The sequence below is a fragment of the Prinia subflava genome, chromosome 5, assembly GCF_021018805.1.
Source record: "Prinia subflava isolate CZ2003 ecotype Zambia chromosome 5, Cam_Psub_1.2, whole genome shotgun sequence".
NCBI lineage: Eukaryota > Metazoa > Chordata > Aves > Passeriformes > Cisticolidae > Prinia > Prinia subflava.
Genome location: NC_086251.1, coordinates 30,797,289 through 30,818,544, shown reverse-complemented (window position 1 = coordinate 30,818,544; position 21,256 = coordinate 30,797,289). Strand labels below are relative to the sequence as shown.

The 21,256-nt window shown below is 43.2% G+C and overlaps 3 protein-coding genes across 3 annotated transcripts in view; 2 read left to right on the top strand and 1 right to left on the bottom strand.

The window, feature by feature from the left end:
• The first annotated feature begins 1,474 nt into the window (after positions 1 to 1,474).
• Positions 1,475 to 11,987, top strand: PLEK2 (pleckstrin 2). The gene is made up of 9 exons (XM_063398769.1): positions 1,475 to 1,633; positions 4,099 to 4,263; positions 5,196 to 5,377; positions 6,088 to 6,179; positions 6,492 to 6,679; positions 7,181 to 7,282; positions 8,531 to 8,614; positions 9,709 to 9,787; positions 10,959 to 11,987. The coding sequence occupies exons 1-9, from the start codon at positions 1,586 to 1,588 to the stop codon at positions 11,084 to 11,086; spliced, it is 1,068 nt and encodes a 355-aa protein (XP_063254839.1). The 5' UTR covers positions 1,475 to 1,585; the 3' UTR covers positions 11,087 to 11,987.
• A 104-nt stretch (positions 11,988 to 12,091) lies between these two features.
• On the bottom strand, positions 12,092 to 16,685 carry LOC134551306 (galectin-related protein A-like). Its single transcript, XM_063398770.1, has 5 exons — positions 16,527 to 16,685; positions 14,657 to 14,745; positions 13,721 to 13,895; positions 13,180 to 13,363; positions 12,092 to 12,654 (listed from the first exon to the last, which is right to left on the bottom strand). The coding sequence occupies exons 1-4, from the start codon at positions 16,548 to 16,550 to the stop codon at positions 13,220 to 13,222; spliced, it is 432 nt and encodes a 143-aa protein (XP_063254840.1). The 5' UTR covers positions 16,551 to 16,685; the 3' UTR covers positions 12,092 to 12,654; positions 13,180 to 13,219.
• A 990-nt stretch (positions 16,686 to 17,675) lies between these two features.
• The window catches only part of ZFYVE26 (zinc finger FYVE-type containing 26), a 46,830-nt gene continuing 43,249 nt past the window's right edge, over positions 17,676 to 21,256 (top strand). The window contains 4 exon segments of the mRNA XM_063398765.1: positions 17,676 to 17,714; positions 17,716 to 18,011; positions 19,373 to 19,451; positions 20,134 to 20,223. Coding sequence (XP_063254835.1) covers positions 17,676 to 17,714; positions 17,716 to 18,011; positions 19,373 to 19,451; positions 20,134 to 20,223 — 504 coding nt within the window.

Below are 21,256 nucleotides of genomic sequence, written 5' to 3'. Positions count from 1 at the left end.
ATATACACACACAGATGGAGATTATTTTTTCAATTAACAAAACAACAACAACAAAAAAGGTTAATTTCTGCTTTATTTTAAGGCTACAATTATATTTTTTAAAGTACAAAAATTTCCACTGGTAACTTTTAAAGGATTACATACCAGCAGCAAAAAGTACTTTTCCAAGTGTTCTGTTACTGTACTTAGTTTAGTGGACTGAAGAACAAACATACTGGGATGTAACTTACTGAGCCTGTTGCCTCATAGCTGCCTGCTTTTCCCAAGGGGCAAAAGGTGTACAGTAGGAGCTACATAGGTAACTTCTGCTTTTGAAATCTCAGCCAGCATGTTTTCTCTTTATACAGAATCAACTTTTATAACTTCCAGCAGTGTTCAGTCACCCATGGTATTCTCATGGCCTCTGCAGGACTCTTCTCTGAGTTGTTTCCAGACAATGTTGGTTTCAATTCTTCAGTGTCTTGCTATTCCTAGCTAAGAGTTATAAAAATGTATAAATTACTAATTTTTTATTCCTTTTCCTTGGTGCATGGAAATGTGCCCCTTGATATTGGAGTCACTTTGTCTTACTGACCTCTGGACTCTACATAGCAACGAGTGCTTTTGTTTATTTGCTATACTCTACCTTGTATTTCTTATCACAGCCCATAGCTCTGCCCACATATTGCACCTTAATTTCAGTGAGAGTCATGGAATGCTGACAGTACAGCAAAGGCTCTTATTTCTGAACAGCAGCACTCTCTGAAGTATTAATACTGGTTTACTTCATCAGAAGAAGATTTGACAAATCTATTAAACAGATTTGTCATGGTGGCTAAAGTCTTCAAAAATACAATAAATGTCTAAGATTGCATCTAGACACAAAAGGCACTCTGTTTCAAGGCATTCAGGAGATACAAGAGGTCAGTGCAGTGTTCAGGGATCAGGCTGCTTTACTAAAAGCCTGCTTATGTAGAGATTTAGGATATTAGGTTGAGAATCTTGGTTTATATACCAAGGGGTCACTGAAAGTAGAGTGGACTTTTAGGTGCCTTGGAGCTTCCTTGGGAAAATAAATTTTTAGCAAAAGAAGTTACTGTAAGGTTTGTAAAAGTCTCCTTGTAATCATAATATCCTATATGTTACACTTACAAGTTGTGCTGATCTGTAAAACTCCTGAGAGGTGAGTTTGTTAGTGAGAAATTTTAAGTGGTAGTTGTTTAGTCTGAAGTTTTGAGGAATGTGGTTTTAAAATTCTGCTTCCCCCTCCCATGCAATACCTGGTTTGTCATTTTCTAGCTGCTTATATTGGCTCGGTGGTGGTTTTTTCTCAACTAAATCCTGTGAAATTCTTTCAAGATCCTTTTTCGACGTCCCTTTGTTTTACTTCCCCGAGGGCAGGTAATGTATCAGAGCCAGTTCGCTTCTTAACTAATGTCTCACAGGTAGGGAGGGAGGAAAAAAACCAGGGGAGGGAGAGTGCGTCACACTGGAGGAGGGGAGCAAAGAAAAATGAGCTTTCTTGAACAAATCGTGTGCAGAGGGACAGGCTGCGAGGGCGCAGGCAATTCTCGGCGGGACTGTGCTCTGTTCCCGGCGGGCCACGATGGAGGAAGAGGCTGGAGTGCTGAAGGAGGGCTTCCTCGTCAAAAGGGTGAGTGCTGTGGGTCCCCTCCGAGCAGGGACGGGAGCGAGCCGGGGCTCAGGGCAGGGCCGGGCGCTCCCGGCAGAGGAGCCCCTGCAGAGGTGGCCGGGGTGCATGCCAGGGGAGCGGAATGAGCTGCGGCTCTTCACCAGGCACCCGCACCCCTCCCGGGCTGGCATTTCTGTAGAGGAACGTGAATTTGCCGTCAGGATTACTCAGGTGTCAGAAAGACAACATGTCTGCACCTCGCAGCCAGCTCTGCAGGGAGCACAGCAGTGGGGCCGCCACGGGAGGATGGAGGGACAGGAGAAGGTCTGGCAGGGGGTTGTGATAGCTTGTGACCTCTTCAGTGACATCACTGTGCAGGGTTCCCATGAGAGAAGATAGCTTGTGACCTCTTCAGTGACACGTCCGTGCAGGGTTTCCCATGAGAGAACGGAAACAGGTTATTCTTTTTGAAGGGGATCAGAGCAATGCAAACTTAAAAATGTGTTTGAAATAACTTCTTTTTTCCATACTCAAGCAATTCTGTTAGAAAATTCTAGCCAAAATGCAGAAAGAGCTGAAAGATTTCAATCTTCCCAATACTTCTCCCTGTAGGACCAAGTCAACCATTGCTGGAACACAATAAGGCAATTTAGCAAGGGGCATAAACTGCTGTCAGTACCAAAACCCTGTCTCAATGATTAATTTGATCCTTGATTTCATAGGAAAAAAAAAAAAGTGATTGAGAGGTTTGTTGTTCAAAGCTTTGCCACGCCTAGGGAAATGCTTTTCTACAGTACGTGGCAATGTTTCTGGTGCTAACATGAAGGTAATCCTGGTCAGGAGTTTTCCTGGCAGGGCTCCCAGACGCTGGCCATGTGAAGTTCTGCATGGAAAAGGGGCTACTCTCCATCCTGCCTTCTGCAGCAAGGGCACAGCAGTCCCAGCTCTCGGTCTCCTCTCTGGGCTACAGCCCTCGGTTTTGGGTCTTAAGTGACTCCTGAATTCAAATGGGATGCCCAGGCACCAAGTGTGTGAGAGGAATAGGTTATGGGCAGCACACGGAGCTGTGACTGCCCCAGTGTGCACAACATCACCCAAACACACAGCCTGACAGGAGGGAGACCACAAACAGGATGACTAAAGGAAACTGAGGGACAAGGGAGCCAGGGAGCCACAGGGAAAAAAGGAGAAAAGGGATCAGGTAAGTAAAACAGAGCTTTCTTAAGAAGAGAACAGAAGCAAGGAGAGTATCTAAATGCATTATAAATGGCGGAATTATGTACTGTAATGCATTATAAATATAAAACGAATGTGTGAAATTCGGGTAAAGATAAATAAAAAAACTCCTGAGAAAAGAGAACATCTTCCAGAAGGCAAGAATAGAGCCATAGCAAAGAACATACAGGAAAACAGGTGAAAAAACCACTGAGGAACATAAAGGGAAGGAGAGAACAAGCCTGAGATAGATAAATTGTATTTAGTGTGGACTGGAAGACACAGGATCTATAGGGCCCTGGATTTTAGAGACACATTACTCCACCTTGACTTGGAGATTGCTGGGTTTCCCTTTTATTTACAAAGAATTAATGAGCTTTAATTCATGCCACAACTGGACCTTACATGTTTCTTTCTTCTAGCCGTGCCCACCCTATCCCAGTGTCAGAGCTTCCTTTACCCCTGCTTTGCCTGCTTCTTCCCCTGTAGAAAGTCAATTTGCACAGCAGACCTGGACCAGACACCATCAGACAGGACTGAGCCTGCCAGTGCCAGCCCTCACTGGCTCTGCTGTCCTTTAACCAGACTAAAGACAGCTGGGGGCTGTTTACAGAGGAAAAATAGGAGGATTTGTCTGTATTATATAATCCATGAGGCATTCAACAGAAGCCTTCATTCAGTCTTTTGTTATTAAAAAGCATATTTCCTTTACAGGAAACAGGAGTACAGGGAATGTCTTAGCCCAGGAGATTGGAGGCAGGTGGGATTGAAATGAACTTCTCATTAGCAGTAAGTGGGGGATGTAAGGAAAAGCCAATTCACCCAGCAAAGCGCTTACAAAACCCCTTGGCACCTAGAGCCACATCAAAATGACAGGGAAAAAGACACCACCCAGGGTTACCAAAGAGGAGGAGCTGGTTGCCAAGAGCCCTCATATGTTTTGGATTTAGCCGTGTTGCTGCCTGTGCTGCCAGCAGACAGGTGTGCACCTACATCAGCTCTTTGAGATAATTCATGTGAGCTTTTACAAGAAAGAATTCTTGCCAGCAAAGAAGTTCTCCTGCCTGAAGAATGAGCACAGCACTTTTCTATTCCTCTATGATTTTGTAGTATGGAGCTGTGCTATTTTGTTACTTAAAATGTGTATTTCAGGGAGAATAGGACTCACAATGACTTCTTGTCCTTCTTTTCATACAAGAAGCCAGGAAGAAAATATGGTCATTTCTCAATGCTTGTGTTAAAATCACCTATGTGAATTTCTTCCCCTCCAGGGACATGTTGTTCGTAACTGGAAAGTGAGATGGTTCGTTCTGCTTCAGGATAAGCTGCTGTATTACAAAATTGAAGGAGGCAAGAAGGAGCCTTCTCCAAAGGGCAGGATCCTTTTGGATGGCTGCACTATTACTTGTCCATGCCTGGAATATGAGAGCAGACCGGTATGACTGGAAAAATGTGTCTTCTCTATGTCACTCATTTTCTAACTTCTTCCCATATTTTCCTCTCCTCCTGGCTTCTTTGATTACTGCAGCCATACCACTGGGGTGCTTCCAGAATTAGGCCCAGCCAAAAACAAGCTGCCACTGGCAGTGTAACCAGGATAAGCACTGAACTCCCTGATTGTGTCTTTGCCCTTCCCTGTGCCCAAATGTGAGTCAGCTATTAACAAAAAAACCCAAACCCAACCACTACTCCTGTACACACAGTGAGGAGAAAAAATGTGAATGCATCAGCCCAGCAGTGGGTGGAGACAGGACATGAACAACCCAATAAAACTGGAGGAGGCTGGGGAAAAAGGGAAATACTGTCTGAGGTAGTTGTCTTAAAGCCTGGGTATCCATGCGGTGCTCCCAGACAGCCAGATCAGACTTCTTTTTCCTTCACCAATGGGGTATTGCTGCTGTAGAAAGTTTTCATTAAGAGGGCTCTGGAAGAAAACATGTCTTCTGTGTTTCTCTGCTCCCCCATGAGTAGCAGCAATGCAGGTTTCCTCTGTGTGGGGTATCTGTGTGGTCTGCTCTGTTCTAAGTACCAGGAGCTCCATGCATGTAAACCATGTTTATAACTGAAAACCCAGGGATCTGAGGGGGATAGAAGAGCCAAAAAAAAAACCAAAAACCCCAAACAAAACAAACAAACAAACAAACAAACAAACAAAACCAACTAAACAAAACCAACCAACCAACCAACACCATCAAAAAACCCCGGATTTGTGCCCACCATCCTTCTGAACAAGAATTGCTCTGAACTGCTTGGGTGGGATGCACTGTCAGACTTATTTGTGTCACTTGGGCCAGTGCTAAAAAAGGCAAAATGCAAGAGGAGCGAAATAGCTTAATATTGTTATTGCTTTGTCCTTCTTTCCCCACAGCTACTCATCAAACTAAAGACAAAAACCAACACAGACTATTTCCTTGAATGTTGCTCCAGGGAGGAACGTGACTCTTGGGCTTTGGACATCACTGGAGCTATTCATGCTGGTCATCCAGTACAGGTACAAGAACTTCACAGAATGAAGAACTCTTTCAAACTGCTAGAAAATATCAGCCTCCAGTAAGTATATGATTTTTCCTTCTGTTGTTGCTGTAGTTTGCAAAGCACCTGAGTTGATGGATGGGGAGGTCAAGGGAAGCTCCTTTCTGCACAGGTCTGTGTGGCCAGGAACCTCCAAACTGGCTGCCCTGCCCTGGCTTTGCACATACTTTAGCCAGGGAATGCACTTATTCCTGACCATCATCTTTTGGCAGTATGTGGGTTCTGCACAGGCACCTCACTGCTGGCTTGAATAGCTTCCCAGTCAGCTGCAAATGTTCTCACTGGGAGATGTATTACCTCAGAACATGGAACAGCAGGGAAGCGCCGGGGGGTGACTTTGTGCCCTGTTGCTGAGTTTTCAAAGCTGATATCTGGAATCCAGACTAGGATTTTTAAGGTGCATCATATCAAATAAGAGACTAAGAGATTAAGAAACAGAAGAGTTGCATTAATTTGATTTGTGTTCAACAGGTCAATTGGGCTGACTATAGATTAGCTTGAAGTGCTTTAAATAGAAAGATACTTTGTGAGGCATCTTGTTTAGTGCTGCTATTGGGAGAATAAAGCATTCCTGGAATTACTTGGGACAGTGCTTCTGGAGGAGTACCTAGAATACTTCCCATCTTTCTGTGGGTAACCATGAGGACCTCCGAGGCACTGGCAGAAGTATGCAGCTATTTCTGCCTGTCTCTCTCATCTGCTGATGTTGTGCTATGCTCTCATTGCAGCAACATAGTGGAGAGAATGTATGACAGCAGTACTGGAATTAAGCTGACCCGCAATTTGGATCAAGGAAACAGATACAAAGAGACCTTCACAGGTACAGCAAAGAGCCACCTCCCATCTGATATGCCACACTGCAGGGACAAGAGGGCTACTGTACTGCCTGCAGAGTGGGATGAGCTCTGGCCCAGTGGAACCTGGCAGCGCAGCCAAGCTCTCCAACACCTTTCTCTCTTGCTCTTTGGATGTATGGAAGGACACTGGGAACCCCACACTTTTGGTCAACTTTGCACTTCTCTGACAATCTTTGGGATGTTTCAGCAAGTGAAAACCTGTGTGGCAGGAGAGCACCTGCCTTTCCTCAGAAGAGCACACTGTCTTGGTATGAGAGCTGCCTTTCTTCCTGCAGGTTCTGCCCTGGTGGACTGGCTCATCTCCAACAACTTTGCTGTGTCCCGATTCGAGGCCGTCACCTTGGCATCCATGCTGATGGATGAGAACTTCATCAGGCCCGTGGGGGTGCGCAGCACGGAGGCCACGCGCTCCAGCGACCCCTCTGAGAAGTTCCTCGATGACTCCACTGCTCTGTACATGTTTGTAAGTGATGCAGCTCCCCCAGAGGCACCTCCTCTGCCCTCGTCACACACTCCATTCGGGGTGGAGGTGCACAGCGTGCAACTAAAGGCAAACGTGCAGCCTGAGAGAGTAAATGCTTTTAGTAGCACTAACACTGGCACCCTGGCTGGAGCCAAATAGCTACATGGACATGGAGGGATCTACAAATTACATAATTAGGCATTAAAAGAGGTGTGTCCCTGGAGTGCAGTGCTGTGTCTGCATGTATTGGAGGTAGTGCTGTAGTTGTGCTACAGCTCAAGGCCACAGCACTTATACCCAGCATGTAGAGATGTACAGCTGTGATTTGTTGCCTGTGAATCTTGGTCCTGCAAGGCTAAGCTATGGAGTAGAATTTACTCAGGAAATATGAAGTAAAAACAGCTAAGGAAAAATAACATGGAAAATAAAATGCAGAATTTTGTACTTAAAAGTCTGTTTAGATTAAAAAGAAAAGTGGAACTGTCTTTTCCCTATTTGCAGGCTGAGAGCAGTAAGAAAAATACCAGTTCCAAGGAAGAAGTACATTTTAACATCTCTGAATTAAGTGGCACAATTGTGAAGCAAGGATTCTTAGTAAAACAGGTAAGTATAGTCTTAGAACCTGCTGTGGGAAACAATAAAAATACAGCTCTTAAGGTTTTTAGAGAGTAAATGTGACTTTTATAATGATGGCTGGACAGATGTGCCCAGCAGAACTAACTTGCCTGTCAGTACTTAAGGTCTTGCAGTTAAGAGTATCCAGTTATAAAGAAGTGAACTTGCTCAGGCAGGATTAATTGGATATTCTGTACATATTGAGCATATACTGAAAGATACCAAACAGCATCAAAAGCAGAACTTCACACAGACTCCAAATCCTACCAGAGGTGTTACATTCACTCCCAAGCAGCGCCACCGTTCCTTTGGTTTAACCTGTCCCATCCAGGTGGTGTGAACAGTGATGATGTTTTGCTGGCCACAGACAAATTTCAAAGCTGGCTAGCTTGACCTTTGTATGAAGTGGACCTTTACCTGTGGGCAGTCACTCATGTACCCATGGGTGCCTTGGTGGTAGTGAAACATGGTTTTTTGGGCATGAATACCTGCTGGCAAGAACTTGTCCAAGATCTGGCCCTTGGTGTGCAAGATGTAGTTTCCAGCGCTTGCTATGAACAAGATGAGAGTCAATCTTTCAAAGCATCACACAGCCACCTGCAAATGGAACCCTGCCTGCACTGCATGGCCTCTTCCTCTGAAGCTTTGTACCCAGAGCCCCAGTTGAGTGTTGTGCAAACTGGATCACCAGGTGCTTCCCAATCCTCCCTCCCCACAGCCTGCCAGGGCAGCCCCCATCACCACAGGACGTGGGAGCTGCCCAGGAGCTTCTGCCCTTGGTCAGCAGTGCCAGGGACAGTCCCCAGCACCAAACCCCTGCGAGAGGGATGCTCACAGGGCTGGCACAGGCCTGCAGCAGTGGCAGGGCTGTGGTGAAAGAGTCAAGACTGCAAAAGGACCTGACATAAGCCCCTCAGAGCACACACAGCGTGGGGTTTCAATCTGAAACCCATATTTAATCTGAAATTAAAAGCAGGAGTGAGGGATATAACCACTTGTTCCTGTCATTCTGCTTTCTTAGCTCTCAGCATAGGAAGGAAGAGACAAAGGGATTGTAAACATATGAAGAGGAAAGATAAGCAGAGGGTCATGGGGATTACCAAGATGTTGGGAAATATTTTTCTCTGTTGGGTCCAAACCCTCTTTTTTTTTTTTTTTTTTTTTAATGTCTCCCCTACAGCCTGTAGGAAAATGGTCATTTCAGGAGGTAGTGATTTTAATTCTTCTATTTTGCAGGGGCACAAGAGGAAAAACTGGAAGGTGAGAAAATTTGTTTTGAGAGCTGATCCTGCTTTTTTGCATTACTACGATCCCACCAAGGTACGTTAGTGGGAAGTGACTATCCTCAGAAATCCTTTTCGAGACATAAACATTATAATGTAGATACAATTATGCTGTAAATGTTTCTATCACTCTGGGTGCCTCTATCCATTTCCAGGAATTAGACCTCTCTGGCCTTACGCTAGGACATTGTCCTTGTAGGATGTTGTATCCCTGCATCTTCTGTCCTTTTTCCCAGTGAGATTCCTTTTCCTTAGTTGAGCAGCAGTAGTCTTCTTGGGATTGATGTTTTGCTGTACTCTCACAGTCTGGGACCATAGTCCTGCAGGGTTTTTTCCTGGGTTATGATCTTTCTGGGCTGAAATCTCACCATTTGAGGATCATACTGGTACTGGGATTTTTTACATCCTTATTCCAGCATTGAGTAGGGTCTTCTTAATGACAAAGTATTTACAGGAATTTCTACTACTCAGTTTTAAACTTTCTCATGAAAAGTAGAATTTATGTTCATGAATATAATAATCAATGTGAGCAACTCAGACACTTAAGGTACCACCAAGCCAAACAGGATTGCAAGAAGAACATGTATAGAAATGCTTTATGTGACTTTTAAAGAAAATAGAAACAACATACCAGTTAAAGAGCTTGTGGAGCCAGTCCATTTTTTGTTTCCTGTTCCTTCATTGGTTTTTTCTTGCACTGCAACTTACCCTTGTAAGGCTATAAGCTGAAACTGCAGAACCTGAAGGCAAGAAACAAGAGTGCAGCCAGCTAAGGAAAAGAGCCAGATTTTTCCCATCCAGTCTCAGTGAAAAGCAGCAAGCTAAATACTTACAGAAATGTATACAATTCAGTATGTTGTTATTGATAAAACCATACATACATTTGAAGTGTGATTGCCTACCCTTGTGCTTTTAACTGATCTATACCACGCCATCTACATCAGAGAAACATCTGGGACTGAAAAATTATAGTAATGCATTTAACTACATGTTCTAATTGATTTCTCTTGTGATATAGATGTTTCATGCCTGGAAAATCGCCATTATGTCTCCAACTTCATAAAAGTAATGCATGTGCTCTGGGAAATGATGACATTTTCCAGCTATGCCTTGTTTCCCTTTTCTTTGCAGGAAGATAACAAACCAGTAGGTGGATTCTCTCTTCGTGGCTGTCTTGTCTCAGCTCTGGAAGACAATGGAGTCCCAGCAGGTGAGCACAAGCCTCTGAACTTTCCTACATTTACATTTATGCTGTAGCAATACAGTCTTTGGGTGTGGGTTTGTATATATGGCTGCCTGTATGCACAAGTGGGCTCACTTTCCATTTCCCTCTGCAATCAAGGGAAGAGGCATGTCACAAATCCCTGTTCTGCTGGGTTGTCCACACCAAAGGGGATTTTTTTTAGCATTATTTCCACCTATCTCAGGTGTTCTCTTTATATGGGCTTTTCTTAGTCATATGAGCTCTGAGACAGCCCTAAGGCTGTTAATTACTCAGAGTTAACAGACAAATAGAAAACACTTTCTTTTTGGGTGTTGTTTAACGTAAAGTCTTGAAGCATCCTTTGATGCCCTCCATTTCTGTGTCCTCTCAACTTATGCTATTACCTTTTCCTTACTGACCTGCTAGAACCCAAACATAGGGGAGACATAAAGACAGCAATAAAAAAACAGTTCTGCTGGAGCATGGGCTTAGCTCAGGCATTAGTCTAGAACATCAGCATCACAGGTAAATGTTTCTGCTACTAAAGCAATTTATTTTATGACGGTAAGCACATTGTGTAGATATCAAATACAGAAGATCTTTCTAAAGAGAAGGTCTGAAAAAGCTTTTGTTTAGGGGCAGGGGGATGTGATGAACAATAGAATTCCTTGCCAAGAGGAACCCAGCTATGGGCAGGAGAAAATCTAATCTACCATGCAAACTGGTTGGGGCTCATTATTCCAGTGTCTAACTCAAGTAATAGTCTCCACCTAAACAGAGACTATTTTAGATATGTTGTAGCGTGTACAGTAGTTCATACAATCTATGGCAGGAATGTCTATACTATATTTTCATAGAATCACAGAATTAACAAATGGTTTGGGTTGCAAGGGACCCCAAAGATCCCCTAGTACCAACTGCCCTGCCACAGTCAGGGTCAATTTCCACTTAACCTGTTTGCCCAAAGCCCTATCCAGCCTGGCCTTGAACATTCCCAGGGGTTTTGAAGAGGGAAATCAAAGAAACAAAAGCTTTAGATGTCTTATCCATAATAAGAAGATTAATTCACGAAATTAACGAAATTCAAATTCTTCCCTACAAAGCTTCATATCTGCCAGAAAGATTTTCTCTGTGCACCCTCCTGATCTGTCGGGTTGTTTTTTCTTTTTTTCTGCAGGAGTGAAGGGCAATGTGCAAGGCAACCTTTTCAAAATCATCACCAAAAATGACATTCATTATTACATCCAGGCCAGCTCCAAGGCAGAGCGAGTGCAGTGGATTGAGGCAATCAAACCACTGACATGAGTAATGTGGACTCCACGCCAAATGACAAACCACATTTATGACCAACTTCCCGCTCTCATTGTCTGGCAGTGTTGTTTTTCCTTTGACAGTCTATTTTTATTGTTTGAATCACCATAACACGTACCAGTTCCTGGCAGACCATGCAGACCAAATCGTGTAGTGCAGAATAATTCCCCCACCTTGAATTTACCATCTAACCAAGAGACCAAAACAGATGGATACAGACAAATGGGGCTCTACAAAGAAACTACAAGATATTCCAAGATGGAAGAAAAGGATCTTTTGTACAAGTATTCAGTCTATGTCTGACAGATCCAGGTTGTGCTTTATCTTAAAGCAGAATTGTCTTGCTCCTTTCCCCTTTATAAAGGGGCTCAGTTATTAAACTTAGTTAAGACTGAAACATCTAAGTCATGAAAGGTGCTGGTGTCTGAGGCTGCCTTTCTTGGTATACTACACAAATCTTGTGCTAAACCACAACCCAGCTGCCAGGATAATAAGGATTGCAAAAGAAACAAGGGGTGTGTCTGTCCATCCATCTGCTCTACTATATTCTCTAGTTCTCTGTTAGACTGGAAAAGAACGAAGGATCTTGCTCTCTACCATATAGGTTACTCTTAAGCTGGTAATGTCCCACATGATCCTGAGTATCAAATCAGACCAGTGGAAGTTCCAGACAATTTCTGGTGCTGAATTTATTGGGAGAAATCTCTCAGCCATAAAAGCAAGACTTTTCCTTCTGATTATTACTGTAAGTCTATTTATGTAGGAGCACCATTTGGACAGAAAACTATAGTAGCAGTCCTCCCTGCTTTTTCTGTCTTAAGTCATTATTTTTCCATTATTTGTCTACTAAACTTGTCTTTGATATCATTAAATATTTAAAAAAAAACCACCAAAACCAGTGCATTTGAATATTCTGTGCTTTTTAGAGATGTGATTTTTCTCAGAGGAGAGTTTGAGTATACAATACAAAAAGAAAAGGTTTAATACACTGCAATTTTAGATTTATATATAAACTGAGACACCAGAGGGCAAAAATGGAATGTAGGAAACCATTCAAACACCCAATCAGCCTGCTGACACACTATTTTCATAAAATTCCTTGTTTTATCTGAGTACCTGTATCTGACAGCCAGATTCTACAGAGCCTTCAAAAAGGCAGCATGCTCTTTATCTTCCCTGAAGTTGTAGAAGAATTTGACAACTCTCTATCCACAGATTCATTTCTGTGCAGATGTTTTGTTCTGAGTTGTGTATTGAAAAGGAGTCTCTTCATCACCAAAGACAGAATATGATACATGCTTGTTTGTTTATTAGAATAGCCACGTATTTAGGATTTTCCTCAAAAGCTGCAACAGTGAAATAACAGCACAACACTTACTACATGCATTCAAATATTTAAGAGAGCTCATAAAGAAGTTTGCCAGCAAAGGTGCAGTTTTAATTAGATGCAAGAACAGGAATGGGCAGAGCAGGTCCAGCTACAGATACCATTTCCTAGGGCTGGTCCAGAGAAGACTGTGAAATCCACAGCTGTCAAAACCTTTCAGTTCCAGAAAAGCTGCCTGGAAGAGACAGGGTAAGGTGGGTAAGGCATTTATTGCTCTCTGCTGGGAAGCACAGATGCTTTTGTGCTGACTGAGCTGAGCTTCCAGAAAAAGCAATTCCCTCCTGATAACGTGAGCCATACTGGGCCCATCAGACATTCATTTATAAGAAAATCTCCTGCTTCCCTTTTCTTAGACCCACTACCTGCATAATGCCCAGTTCTAGCCACAAGAATAACAATCTCCACCCACCACAGGGAGCTCTGCCACTGGCATGCCTGAGGGGGTAAAGAGCCATAAGGATGTGATACTGCATAATATCATAAATCTTGCCGTTTGGGAGGCCAGAAGTGTATCTCAGCAAAGGCTTTATCCTTTGAAAATTTATCCAGACCAGCCATAGCTCTGCAATTGCTATGAGTGTGTATGGGTGGAAAAAAGTGTGTATCTCAAAGACATCAGTGAATTAAAAAGATATCATTCCCACTCTCCAGAATCAGCCAGGGGAAAAAGATAAAACATGTCTGAGACAAGAGAAAGTACATTTTCCTCTGTCCTCTGGTGATAGTGTGGTCTCCTTTTTTCAAGCCACTTTGGTAAGCTTGATGTCCCCTGAGATCCGCAAAGCTTTCACTAAGTTGAGCGGCTGAACGCGGTGAGTGAAGTCACAGAGCTGCCGTCCATCAAGCAAGACTCGTATTTGCTGGTGTTCACATAAGAGCTCCATCTGCAGTGGAAAAGGACAGGGAAGGGTGTCAGAGATCAGCAGCGGGGCTGATTTCAACAGCATGGACTTAGAACTAAATGTTGTGGGGATAGCAAAGCACAAAGTCTACCAGTTCTTCTGAAATACCCCTAATAAGTAACCTACCCTCTTCTGAGATGATACTGCAAAGCTCCAGTGGGTACCCTGACTATGATTAGATGCGTCTTTCCCATCAGGGCTTGAACTGTTGCTGTCTGTGCCATACTAGACTAGTTAGCCTGGCAATGTCAGTACCTGGCTGTTTGTGGTCATATGCATAGCCTTCAGCTTTTCTCCCCTCCTTTTTCTCTACCCTATTCATAGTACCTGAAAAATTACCTTGAATGTGTCACCTGCTGTAAATGGGAAGTAGGGAATAGTCTTCTCCTCTCTTCCCCATTTCCCACCAATTCGTGCATTTCGGGTGATGGATTTCTCACTGAAGTTAACTGTAAATAACAGCCCAACATCTTTGTTGGCATCCACTGGATCACAGAGCAGAGTCACTGAAAAGCTGAAAAAAATCCATTAAATGACTGGGACTTTCAGAAATGTGAAAGGACATGGTGAACATGGCAGATGCTTATAGAAACTAGAGACAGCTGTTGGTTTCATGTCAGACCAAAACACAGGACTTCTACAGGCTTAGAAGCTGGAGAAAGGGATGAGACCCAGCTGGCCTTTGTTTCCTGCCCCAGTGTCCAGTAGAATGCTAGTGATTTCTGATGTTGCCTTTCCTCTGTCCTGACTGAAATCAAACCCTTCAACATGTACTCATTTGTGTCCTAAAAGAGGTTATGGCATACTCTTCACCAGTGGAAGCAGTGGAGTTGATAGCTGTAGATGCAAAAAATGTAATGATGAGCACAGCTGCTGTTATCCAGATAAAAGACAGCAATGAACTTCTATCTCCTGTGCAAAAACTGTTTTTAAAATGGTGTTGATTCCAACCCCCCACAGACAACCAAGATTCAGGTTGAGAATTGCACCTCTTCCTGAAGGAGAAATGCCACTTGTGTGTTCCCTCCAGTTCACATGAGATAAGGGCAAGGAGTAGAAAATCTTGTCAGGGCAGTCAGAAAGGCTGAGCAGTGAACTCCTCCCTGACCTTTTAATCTTAGTCTGACTGCAGGAAAATTAAATAAGGCCATAAATTGTTAATCTGTTTGACTTTCTTCCTTTAAAGAGCACATACCTCCAAGAAAGTGTCTGAATTTAGAAGAGAGGTAGGAGCTTGTATAACAGGGTGAAGCCGCCAGCAGTCCCTCCACCTACCTCTTGGGTTTGGAGTGCACCATGCCTATGACTGTGAGTTTCATGGTTGGTCTCAGGCCACCTTTAATTTCACCAACATACTGCTCCACCTGCAGGGAACAGTGAAAATGGCTGCAGTGGGTCATGCTGTGGGTAAACCAGCTTCAACAGCTGTTTTGATCACCTGATATAACTTGGGTTTATTTTTATACAAACAAAAGAACCTGAAAGTATTTCCAGCTCAAAGTACTTCTTGCACTCTAATGACACAATAAATCTGGTAACAGCGCTCCAGTTGCTCTGGTCGCAGCAGGTGAGCAGCTTTGTGCAGCATGATGTGTGGCACAGACTGCTTGAATCTACTCTATCCTGCCACCTCAAACTGGCTACCAGATTTTGGCGGGCTAACTTGGCCCCATCAGGCCTTACACCAGGCCAGGCAGCCTCTGTCCTCCACTGTAAAAACAGTGGCTGCCCTGCCACTGTGTGTTGGCCACATCCTCACAGGCAATCCCAGTCCATTTGTGACAGTGACTTTGAGAAGTCACACTTTTTCAGAGGCAAAAAATTGCTTCTTGGTGGATCTGCTTTTGTCCTGTTCACAGAAACCTGTAGTTGCAAGCTGCACCCAAAGATCTGAGCTACATTTCCAAGCAATTCTCTAAGAGCTTTAATGGTCAGTGGAGGAACTAATACAGGTCTTAGCTGACATGGAAAAGATTAAAGAGAAAGACCTTGGAAGCAATTGTTAGGGATGTTTTGAGGCTTCATTTTCAGAAATGGCTTTAAAATGTAAATGTCAGAGTACTACACTGCAGCATGTAATCACTCCCCGCGCAGATTCACATAGAAAGAAGCTGCTATAAAACACTAAGTGTTATTAGCAACTTGCATAACACTGATAATATTCCAAGGCAATGTACAACAGACTCTGTCTGAGATAAAACAACCTTTATCGTTCCAGTGTTCCAAGGTAAAATTTCAGACAGTTTTGCTAGAAGACCTGCACAATATATGCATACAAATTCAAGGAAAACATGTATCTCATTTCCTAATTTTATTATGCTAGTTGTATATTCTGCTATGATGACCTTATACAATTTATTTTCCCACTTTGATATTCACATCCAGCTACCTTTAGAGCTTCACATATATATATTAATAAATCTCTAATTCCTAAAAAGGTCAATATTGGAAGAATAATTTTAAAATTTACTTTCAAAAAAATTACAGCAGTACTATTAATTGTTAATAATGTAAGTTTACTCTTGCAGGAGTGTACAGGTGACTCCAGCAAGTATGCTTTGAACTTTGTAAGAAAAAAAATACATCAAGCACTTGATATGTCTTACATAAGGAAACTACTTGTCAAGTAAAAAATCTGACTGTAGGGAGATAGTTTAAACTGGATAAAGCAATTAGAAAGCAGGTAATAAGCATTAAAGATCTCAGGATAAATGAAGTTCATGCTGATATAGGTGTCACGTCCCACTAAAGCTTCTTCCTTGCCTAGAGACAAGATACAAAATACTACCCCAAACTGAAAGTGCACATTGAGAAATTGTTTGTGCAGCAGTGCACCATAGTAAGTACCATCACTAAAGGCACAGGGTATCAGAATGAAATAGAACAAATGATGACCACACTGTGTCAACAGTTACAGCTCATCCACCGTCGCTGGAGAAAATTCAGAGGTGTGACTGCCCACACACCATTTGTCTGTGGACACCTAGTTAACTGTAGAGGTGAGAAATACTCAGGAAGCTGTGGGAAGAAATGGTAGAAACTCCTGCAAGCTTCATGAGGAGTTTATTGGTGCATCCCGGCATTTGCACAGCTCCCATCCCGTATGTTCTATTGAGGAGCCCTGGGGACTGACTCGGTCACTTACTTTGGCACACCTCTCCTCTGTCATCACCGCTCTCTCTTACACTTGCCTCGCCGCTGCAGTCCCCGGAGGAGGTTTTGTTTTGTGTGTCAGGACAAAAGCAAACAAAAAGCCGGAATAAAGGGAGGATGTTGAGGGGGGTCTTATCTGTGCCAAACACTGCTGGACACCACCCAGCCCAGCAGCTGAGTCACGGCACTCTGCGCCTCGGCCTTGTGGGGAGGCTCACAAATAACGTGGTGGGAGGGCAGGGATGCTCCCGATGAGCTGTACCCGGAGCTGCGCCTACACATTTTATACAAGGGTTGCAAATTCCAGGTGAGTGTGCATAACATACTCGTAAGATACTCTGTACTACCTATGCACACTTGTGTATGTAATACGTACAAAACCCACGTCATTTATTTATTGATACCAACTCTCTCCCCTCTCAAATGCATAACTACATATATACATATATATATATATATCTGTGTGTGTGCGCTGTGGTTCCCAGCAGAGAGCAATATAACTATATATACATATATATATATTTATATACTATTTACAGCCTTATATATACACCTACATGTACGTCAGTACACCCTATATATACACCTATATATACTGAATACACTGTAGACGTGTGTATATATATGTATATATGTATAGAGGTGTATATATATATAAATATATATATATGTATGTATATGTGTACCAGAGTGAAACATATGTACAGGATTATACAGCTACACAGGGGGCACATATACTCCCACACACATATGCACCCCTGTGCGCGCACCTCTGTGGGTGTATGTAGGTGTATTTACGTGTACACACACACCCACAGCCTGCCGCGGCACAGACCGCACCAACCTCCCCGCCCGAGCCGCCCACGCCCCTCACGGACCCCGCGGCCGCGCAGGGGGCGGAGCTTCAGGAGAGAGCCAATCAGAGCCTGGCGAGGCACGAGCGAGGGGCGGGGCCGGCATTGGGGGCGGTGGTGGGCGTGGGTGCCGGGGCGGGGCTTGCGCTGCCCGGGCCGCGGCGGCGGCGTCAGGCGCCCCAACCAAACATGGCGGTTTATTTATATTCCGCCCCGGCTCGGCCAATGGGAGGGCGCCCTGCCCGCGTGCCCGGCCGGCGGCGCGGTCAGCTGAGGCGGCGCCCAAGATGGCGGCGGCGTGGGGCGGCGGTGCCGGGGCGGTGCGGTAGAGCCAGCCCAGCGCCGCCGGGGCCGCGCCCTGCCCCGCCGGGGAGCGCGGCATCGCCTTCGCGCGTGTCGCGCCGTCCCGGGGCATCCCCTCGTCCTGGGAAGATGCATTCTTTTGGGAACGAAGAAGCGGAGTCTCTGGAGCGTCTCTTCGGGTTTTTCTGTGAGTGCGTACGACGTGGGCACTGGGAGCTTGCGCAGGCCTGCGTGCCCCAGCTGAGCCAGTGGCACGGGGACGGCGCCGGGAAGGTGGAGGCAATTCTTCAGGCTCTGGTGGCTTGTCCCGTGGGGGTAAGGTAAGTAAGGTTCCGTAGGCTTGAATGTGAAATGAGGAGGAGCAATTAGAGCAATTAGTTTAGTGTTGGCTGTGGGAGACAGGTGGAATCAGGGAAGCAGCACTTCAGTGCTGAGGTGTTTTCTGATGCTGTTGTCTGAATTTTGATGTCTTATCACCGACCAAGAACGTAGCAGGCTGCCCATCCCGCCCGGATAACAAGTTGTGTTCATTTATGTAGCTGACATGGTGATTGAACAAGCTTAAAACTACTTGGAAGCATTTCAGAACTGACTTTGTTAGATTTTACTGAAGGAAAAGGACCATCTCTTGAAATTACATTTCTTTGACACTGAGCTTTGGCTAATTTAGAAATAAAACCACCAAGATCAGCAGTGTAGTTGTTTAAAATCTTATCTTGTTTCCAGCTCTGGAAAAAACCTCCTAATTTCTAGAACTGCAATTCTAAAACGTTCAAATTATGCTGTTGATGTTCTTTCACACTGTATTTTGGAATGGCATCGGTTTTACTCAGTAATCCCCGTTACTTTTTATCTCTTTATTTTTTCAGTTTAGTCTATGAAGAGTGACTTTCTTGCGCTTTAAGGAACATTGGTATTCCCCTTGTCTAATCAGATGATCATACTTCTTCACATTAAAGTTTGTGTAACATTTCAGTAAAGGTTCTAGGAAACAATTTACACTAACAGCAGCTGAGGGAGTCTGAGGACTTTAAAGGATAAAAGGCTTTAGATAGTAGTGCTGAGATTTTTAAAGAACAGGAAACTATATTGTGTTTTCTCCTTTTCTTAGTCCCTTTGACAGTACTGAATATATTCCTAACTTTGTAGGCTTTGGGATGTTGAAGTACTGGAGCACGTGAAATGCTCATGGAAATTAGAAGGATTCATTGTGTAATCAGTACATTGCTTCTCTTTTAATTTGGATATAGAGCTGCATTTGGGCTGCTGCGTCTTAAAACTTAGTTTCATTTTTTTGGTAGAAATAGGCAGAACAGGAAATAGCAGTGTTGGGCAAGTGGTCACATTTCAACGAAATCTGCTGAAATGCTTAAAGGGAGCTATACAGACTGACCTTTGGAACAGAACCAGATTTCTTTGTTTTGAGGAACTATGCCGGTAGTATTTGGCCAATCTCAAAGCAGTTATTTTCAGAGCAGAAATCACTGACTTGATGTGCAAGAACACCAATATTCAGGTTTCTCTACATTTTTTTTCTTTTGTCTTTGACTACTTACTTGTCTTTGTTTTTAGCTTACTGAAAGAAATATAAAATCAAAATGATCTCTGGCTGTGTTTTCCTGGATCTTGGAGATGGAGATAACCTTGTATAATCCACTGTATATGCTTCTTGCTTTTGTAGGTGGGGACAGAATTCTACCCCATGGAGAACTGCATGGCTTTGGCTTCTTGTGCTGGAAAAATGGCTTGCCAGGAATCAGGTACAGAAACATCTTGAGAATGTTCAAATGCACTTTATAGCTCTGACTTCCAAGTGCAGAATGTCTCCCTAGTTGCTTATTTCAATGTAGGCTTTCCCACATTTCATGGAATTATGTTCTCAAGGTATCTGGAGACATGCACTGCTTTTGCATTTAGCAAATTTATCAAGAAATGTAATATTCACACTGAGGAGAAAAAAAGGGTTTTTTCCTAAAAAGATATTAAAAGTTAATACTTTAGCTTTTCACATTCATATAAATGAAAATCATGAGTGTGTCAACCTTTGCATTTGTGTAGCACCTCTCTTACATTGAAGATAAAATAGCTCAGGCATCTGACCATTCTTTATAAGCTTTAGATGGTGAGGGATGTGCATGCTTCTTTTTTAAAGTCATTTGTCCTTGGCACTACTCAGACTTGCATTTTTTCTTTATGTTTTGAGGAGTCAATGGTTTTGTGATTCTCGATGAGGTCTCTGTTTCCAGATGTATGGATAAATAAAATCATCTGGTGTGAGAGCAGAACCTGACTGGAATAGCCTTTAATTGAGAATTAAGTTACTTCAGAGAGATATTTCAGTCTGCCTCAAAGCGTTAATGAAATAGCTATGAATATATTTATATGGTAATATAAATAGAAGTTTTATTGACTAATGTATTTCCCATTCTTACATGGTTTCAGAAAACAGTTCCAGTTGATCTTCAGAGAGAAACTGAATTTTTATTGTTCTTAGAAGAACTACAGAAGGATATCTCTGAGGAAGTCCTAAAGGTGAGCTACTTCTGTGCCCTATTTCTTCTTGTTCTGCAGCATGTCCAGCTTCATCAGATCGAAGTTAATGCTTCCTGCTAATTGCCTGAGATGTTAATGTGTTATTAATCTTCCAGGCAGCTGAGAGAGAGTGTAATTCAGATCCCTTTGTGAAGTTAATCCAATGTGCCTGCAAGTGATTTCTGTGGCTGGAGTGGAGGCTGCAGGCAGGCAAGGAACAGGTTTTTCTACGTGCTGTTTCTAACACACGTCAGTCCTGACTGCAGCTGCTTGCCACAGCCTTCAATCCACAGGCACCTGTAATAATCATAAACCTACAACCCACCATGAGCCCAAATAAACTGTAGTCAGAAAGCACATTTTAAAATTATGTGTATTTTATTTTGCTTTCTTTGGATATCTTAATTTTCATCTCCTATGCCCCCCTTTTCCGCCTTTCTGGAAGTTTTTGGATACTCTACTATTACTGCTGACATTACCTAGGGATTGGTATGATATCTGTTCTGAGGTCCATTTTCATTATTAATAAAAGATGCAGGCTGATTCATTGGAGAAGTACGTGGAAATATGCAAAGATGGATTTATATCAGAAGCAAGTGTAGAGCAGAATATCAGGAAAGTTACTAACTGTAGAACTGTCCTAATTTGATGTTAGTTACAACAGATTTGGATCTGATGTGGTATGTGAAGTGTCATAAGATGTTGCTTCTAGTCGTATATATTCTAACTCCTCAAAGATACTCCTTTTTGGCTTGTCTGTTTTTTAAGAGGAAATGAAAACTTACTATATTCAGGAGCTATTTCAGCTTAGGAAAGTTGTTCAGTATTCCACTAAGTACAGAATTAGCAATTACAGGATGAAAACAAGCAAGGTAAACTTGAATGTTGATTAAAATACATCTGCTTGAAGTCTGTTAATGAATAATGAAGTCTGTGCCTGTTGCCATCTCACCTCTGAGGTCATGAAAGATTCCACCATTGTCCACACTGTCCACCAGTGTTGCACAGAATCATGAGATTCAACAGTCTCATA

Bases quoted from the DNA above. Each gene is read 5' to 3' on its own strand.
- PLEK2 (XM_063398769.1), top strand. From the start codon at position 1,586: ATGGAGGAAGAGGCTGGAGTGCTGAAGGAGGGCTTCCTCGTCAAAAGG. The intron at 1,634-4,098 runs GTGAGTGCTGTG...CTTCCCCTCCAG, and splicing joins AGGGCTTCCTCGTCAAAAGG to GGACATGTTGTTCGTAACTG. The intron at 4,264-5,195 runs GTATGACTGGAA...CTTTCCCCACAG, and splicing joins TGGAATATGAGAGCAGACCG to CTACTCATCAAACTAAAGAC.
- LOC134551306 (XM_063398770.1), bottom strand. From the start codon at position 16,550: ATGACAGAGGAGAGGTGTGCCAAA. The intron at 14,746-16,526 runs GTAAGTGACCGA...TGTTCCCTGCAG, and splicing joins CAGAGGAGAGGTGTGCCAAA to GTGGAGCAGTATGTTGGTGA. The intron at 13,364-13,720 runs GTAATTTTTCAG...TTTCCACTGCAG, and splicing joins CAGCAGGTGACACATTCAAG to ATGGAGCTCTTATGTGAACA.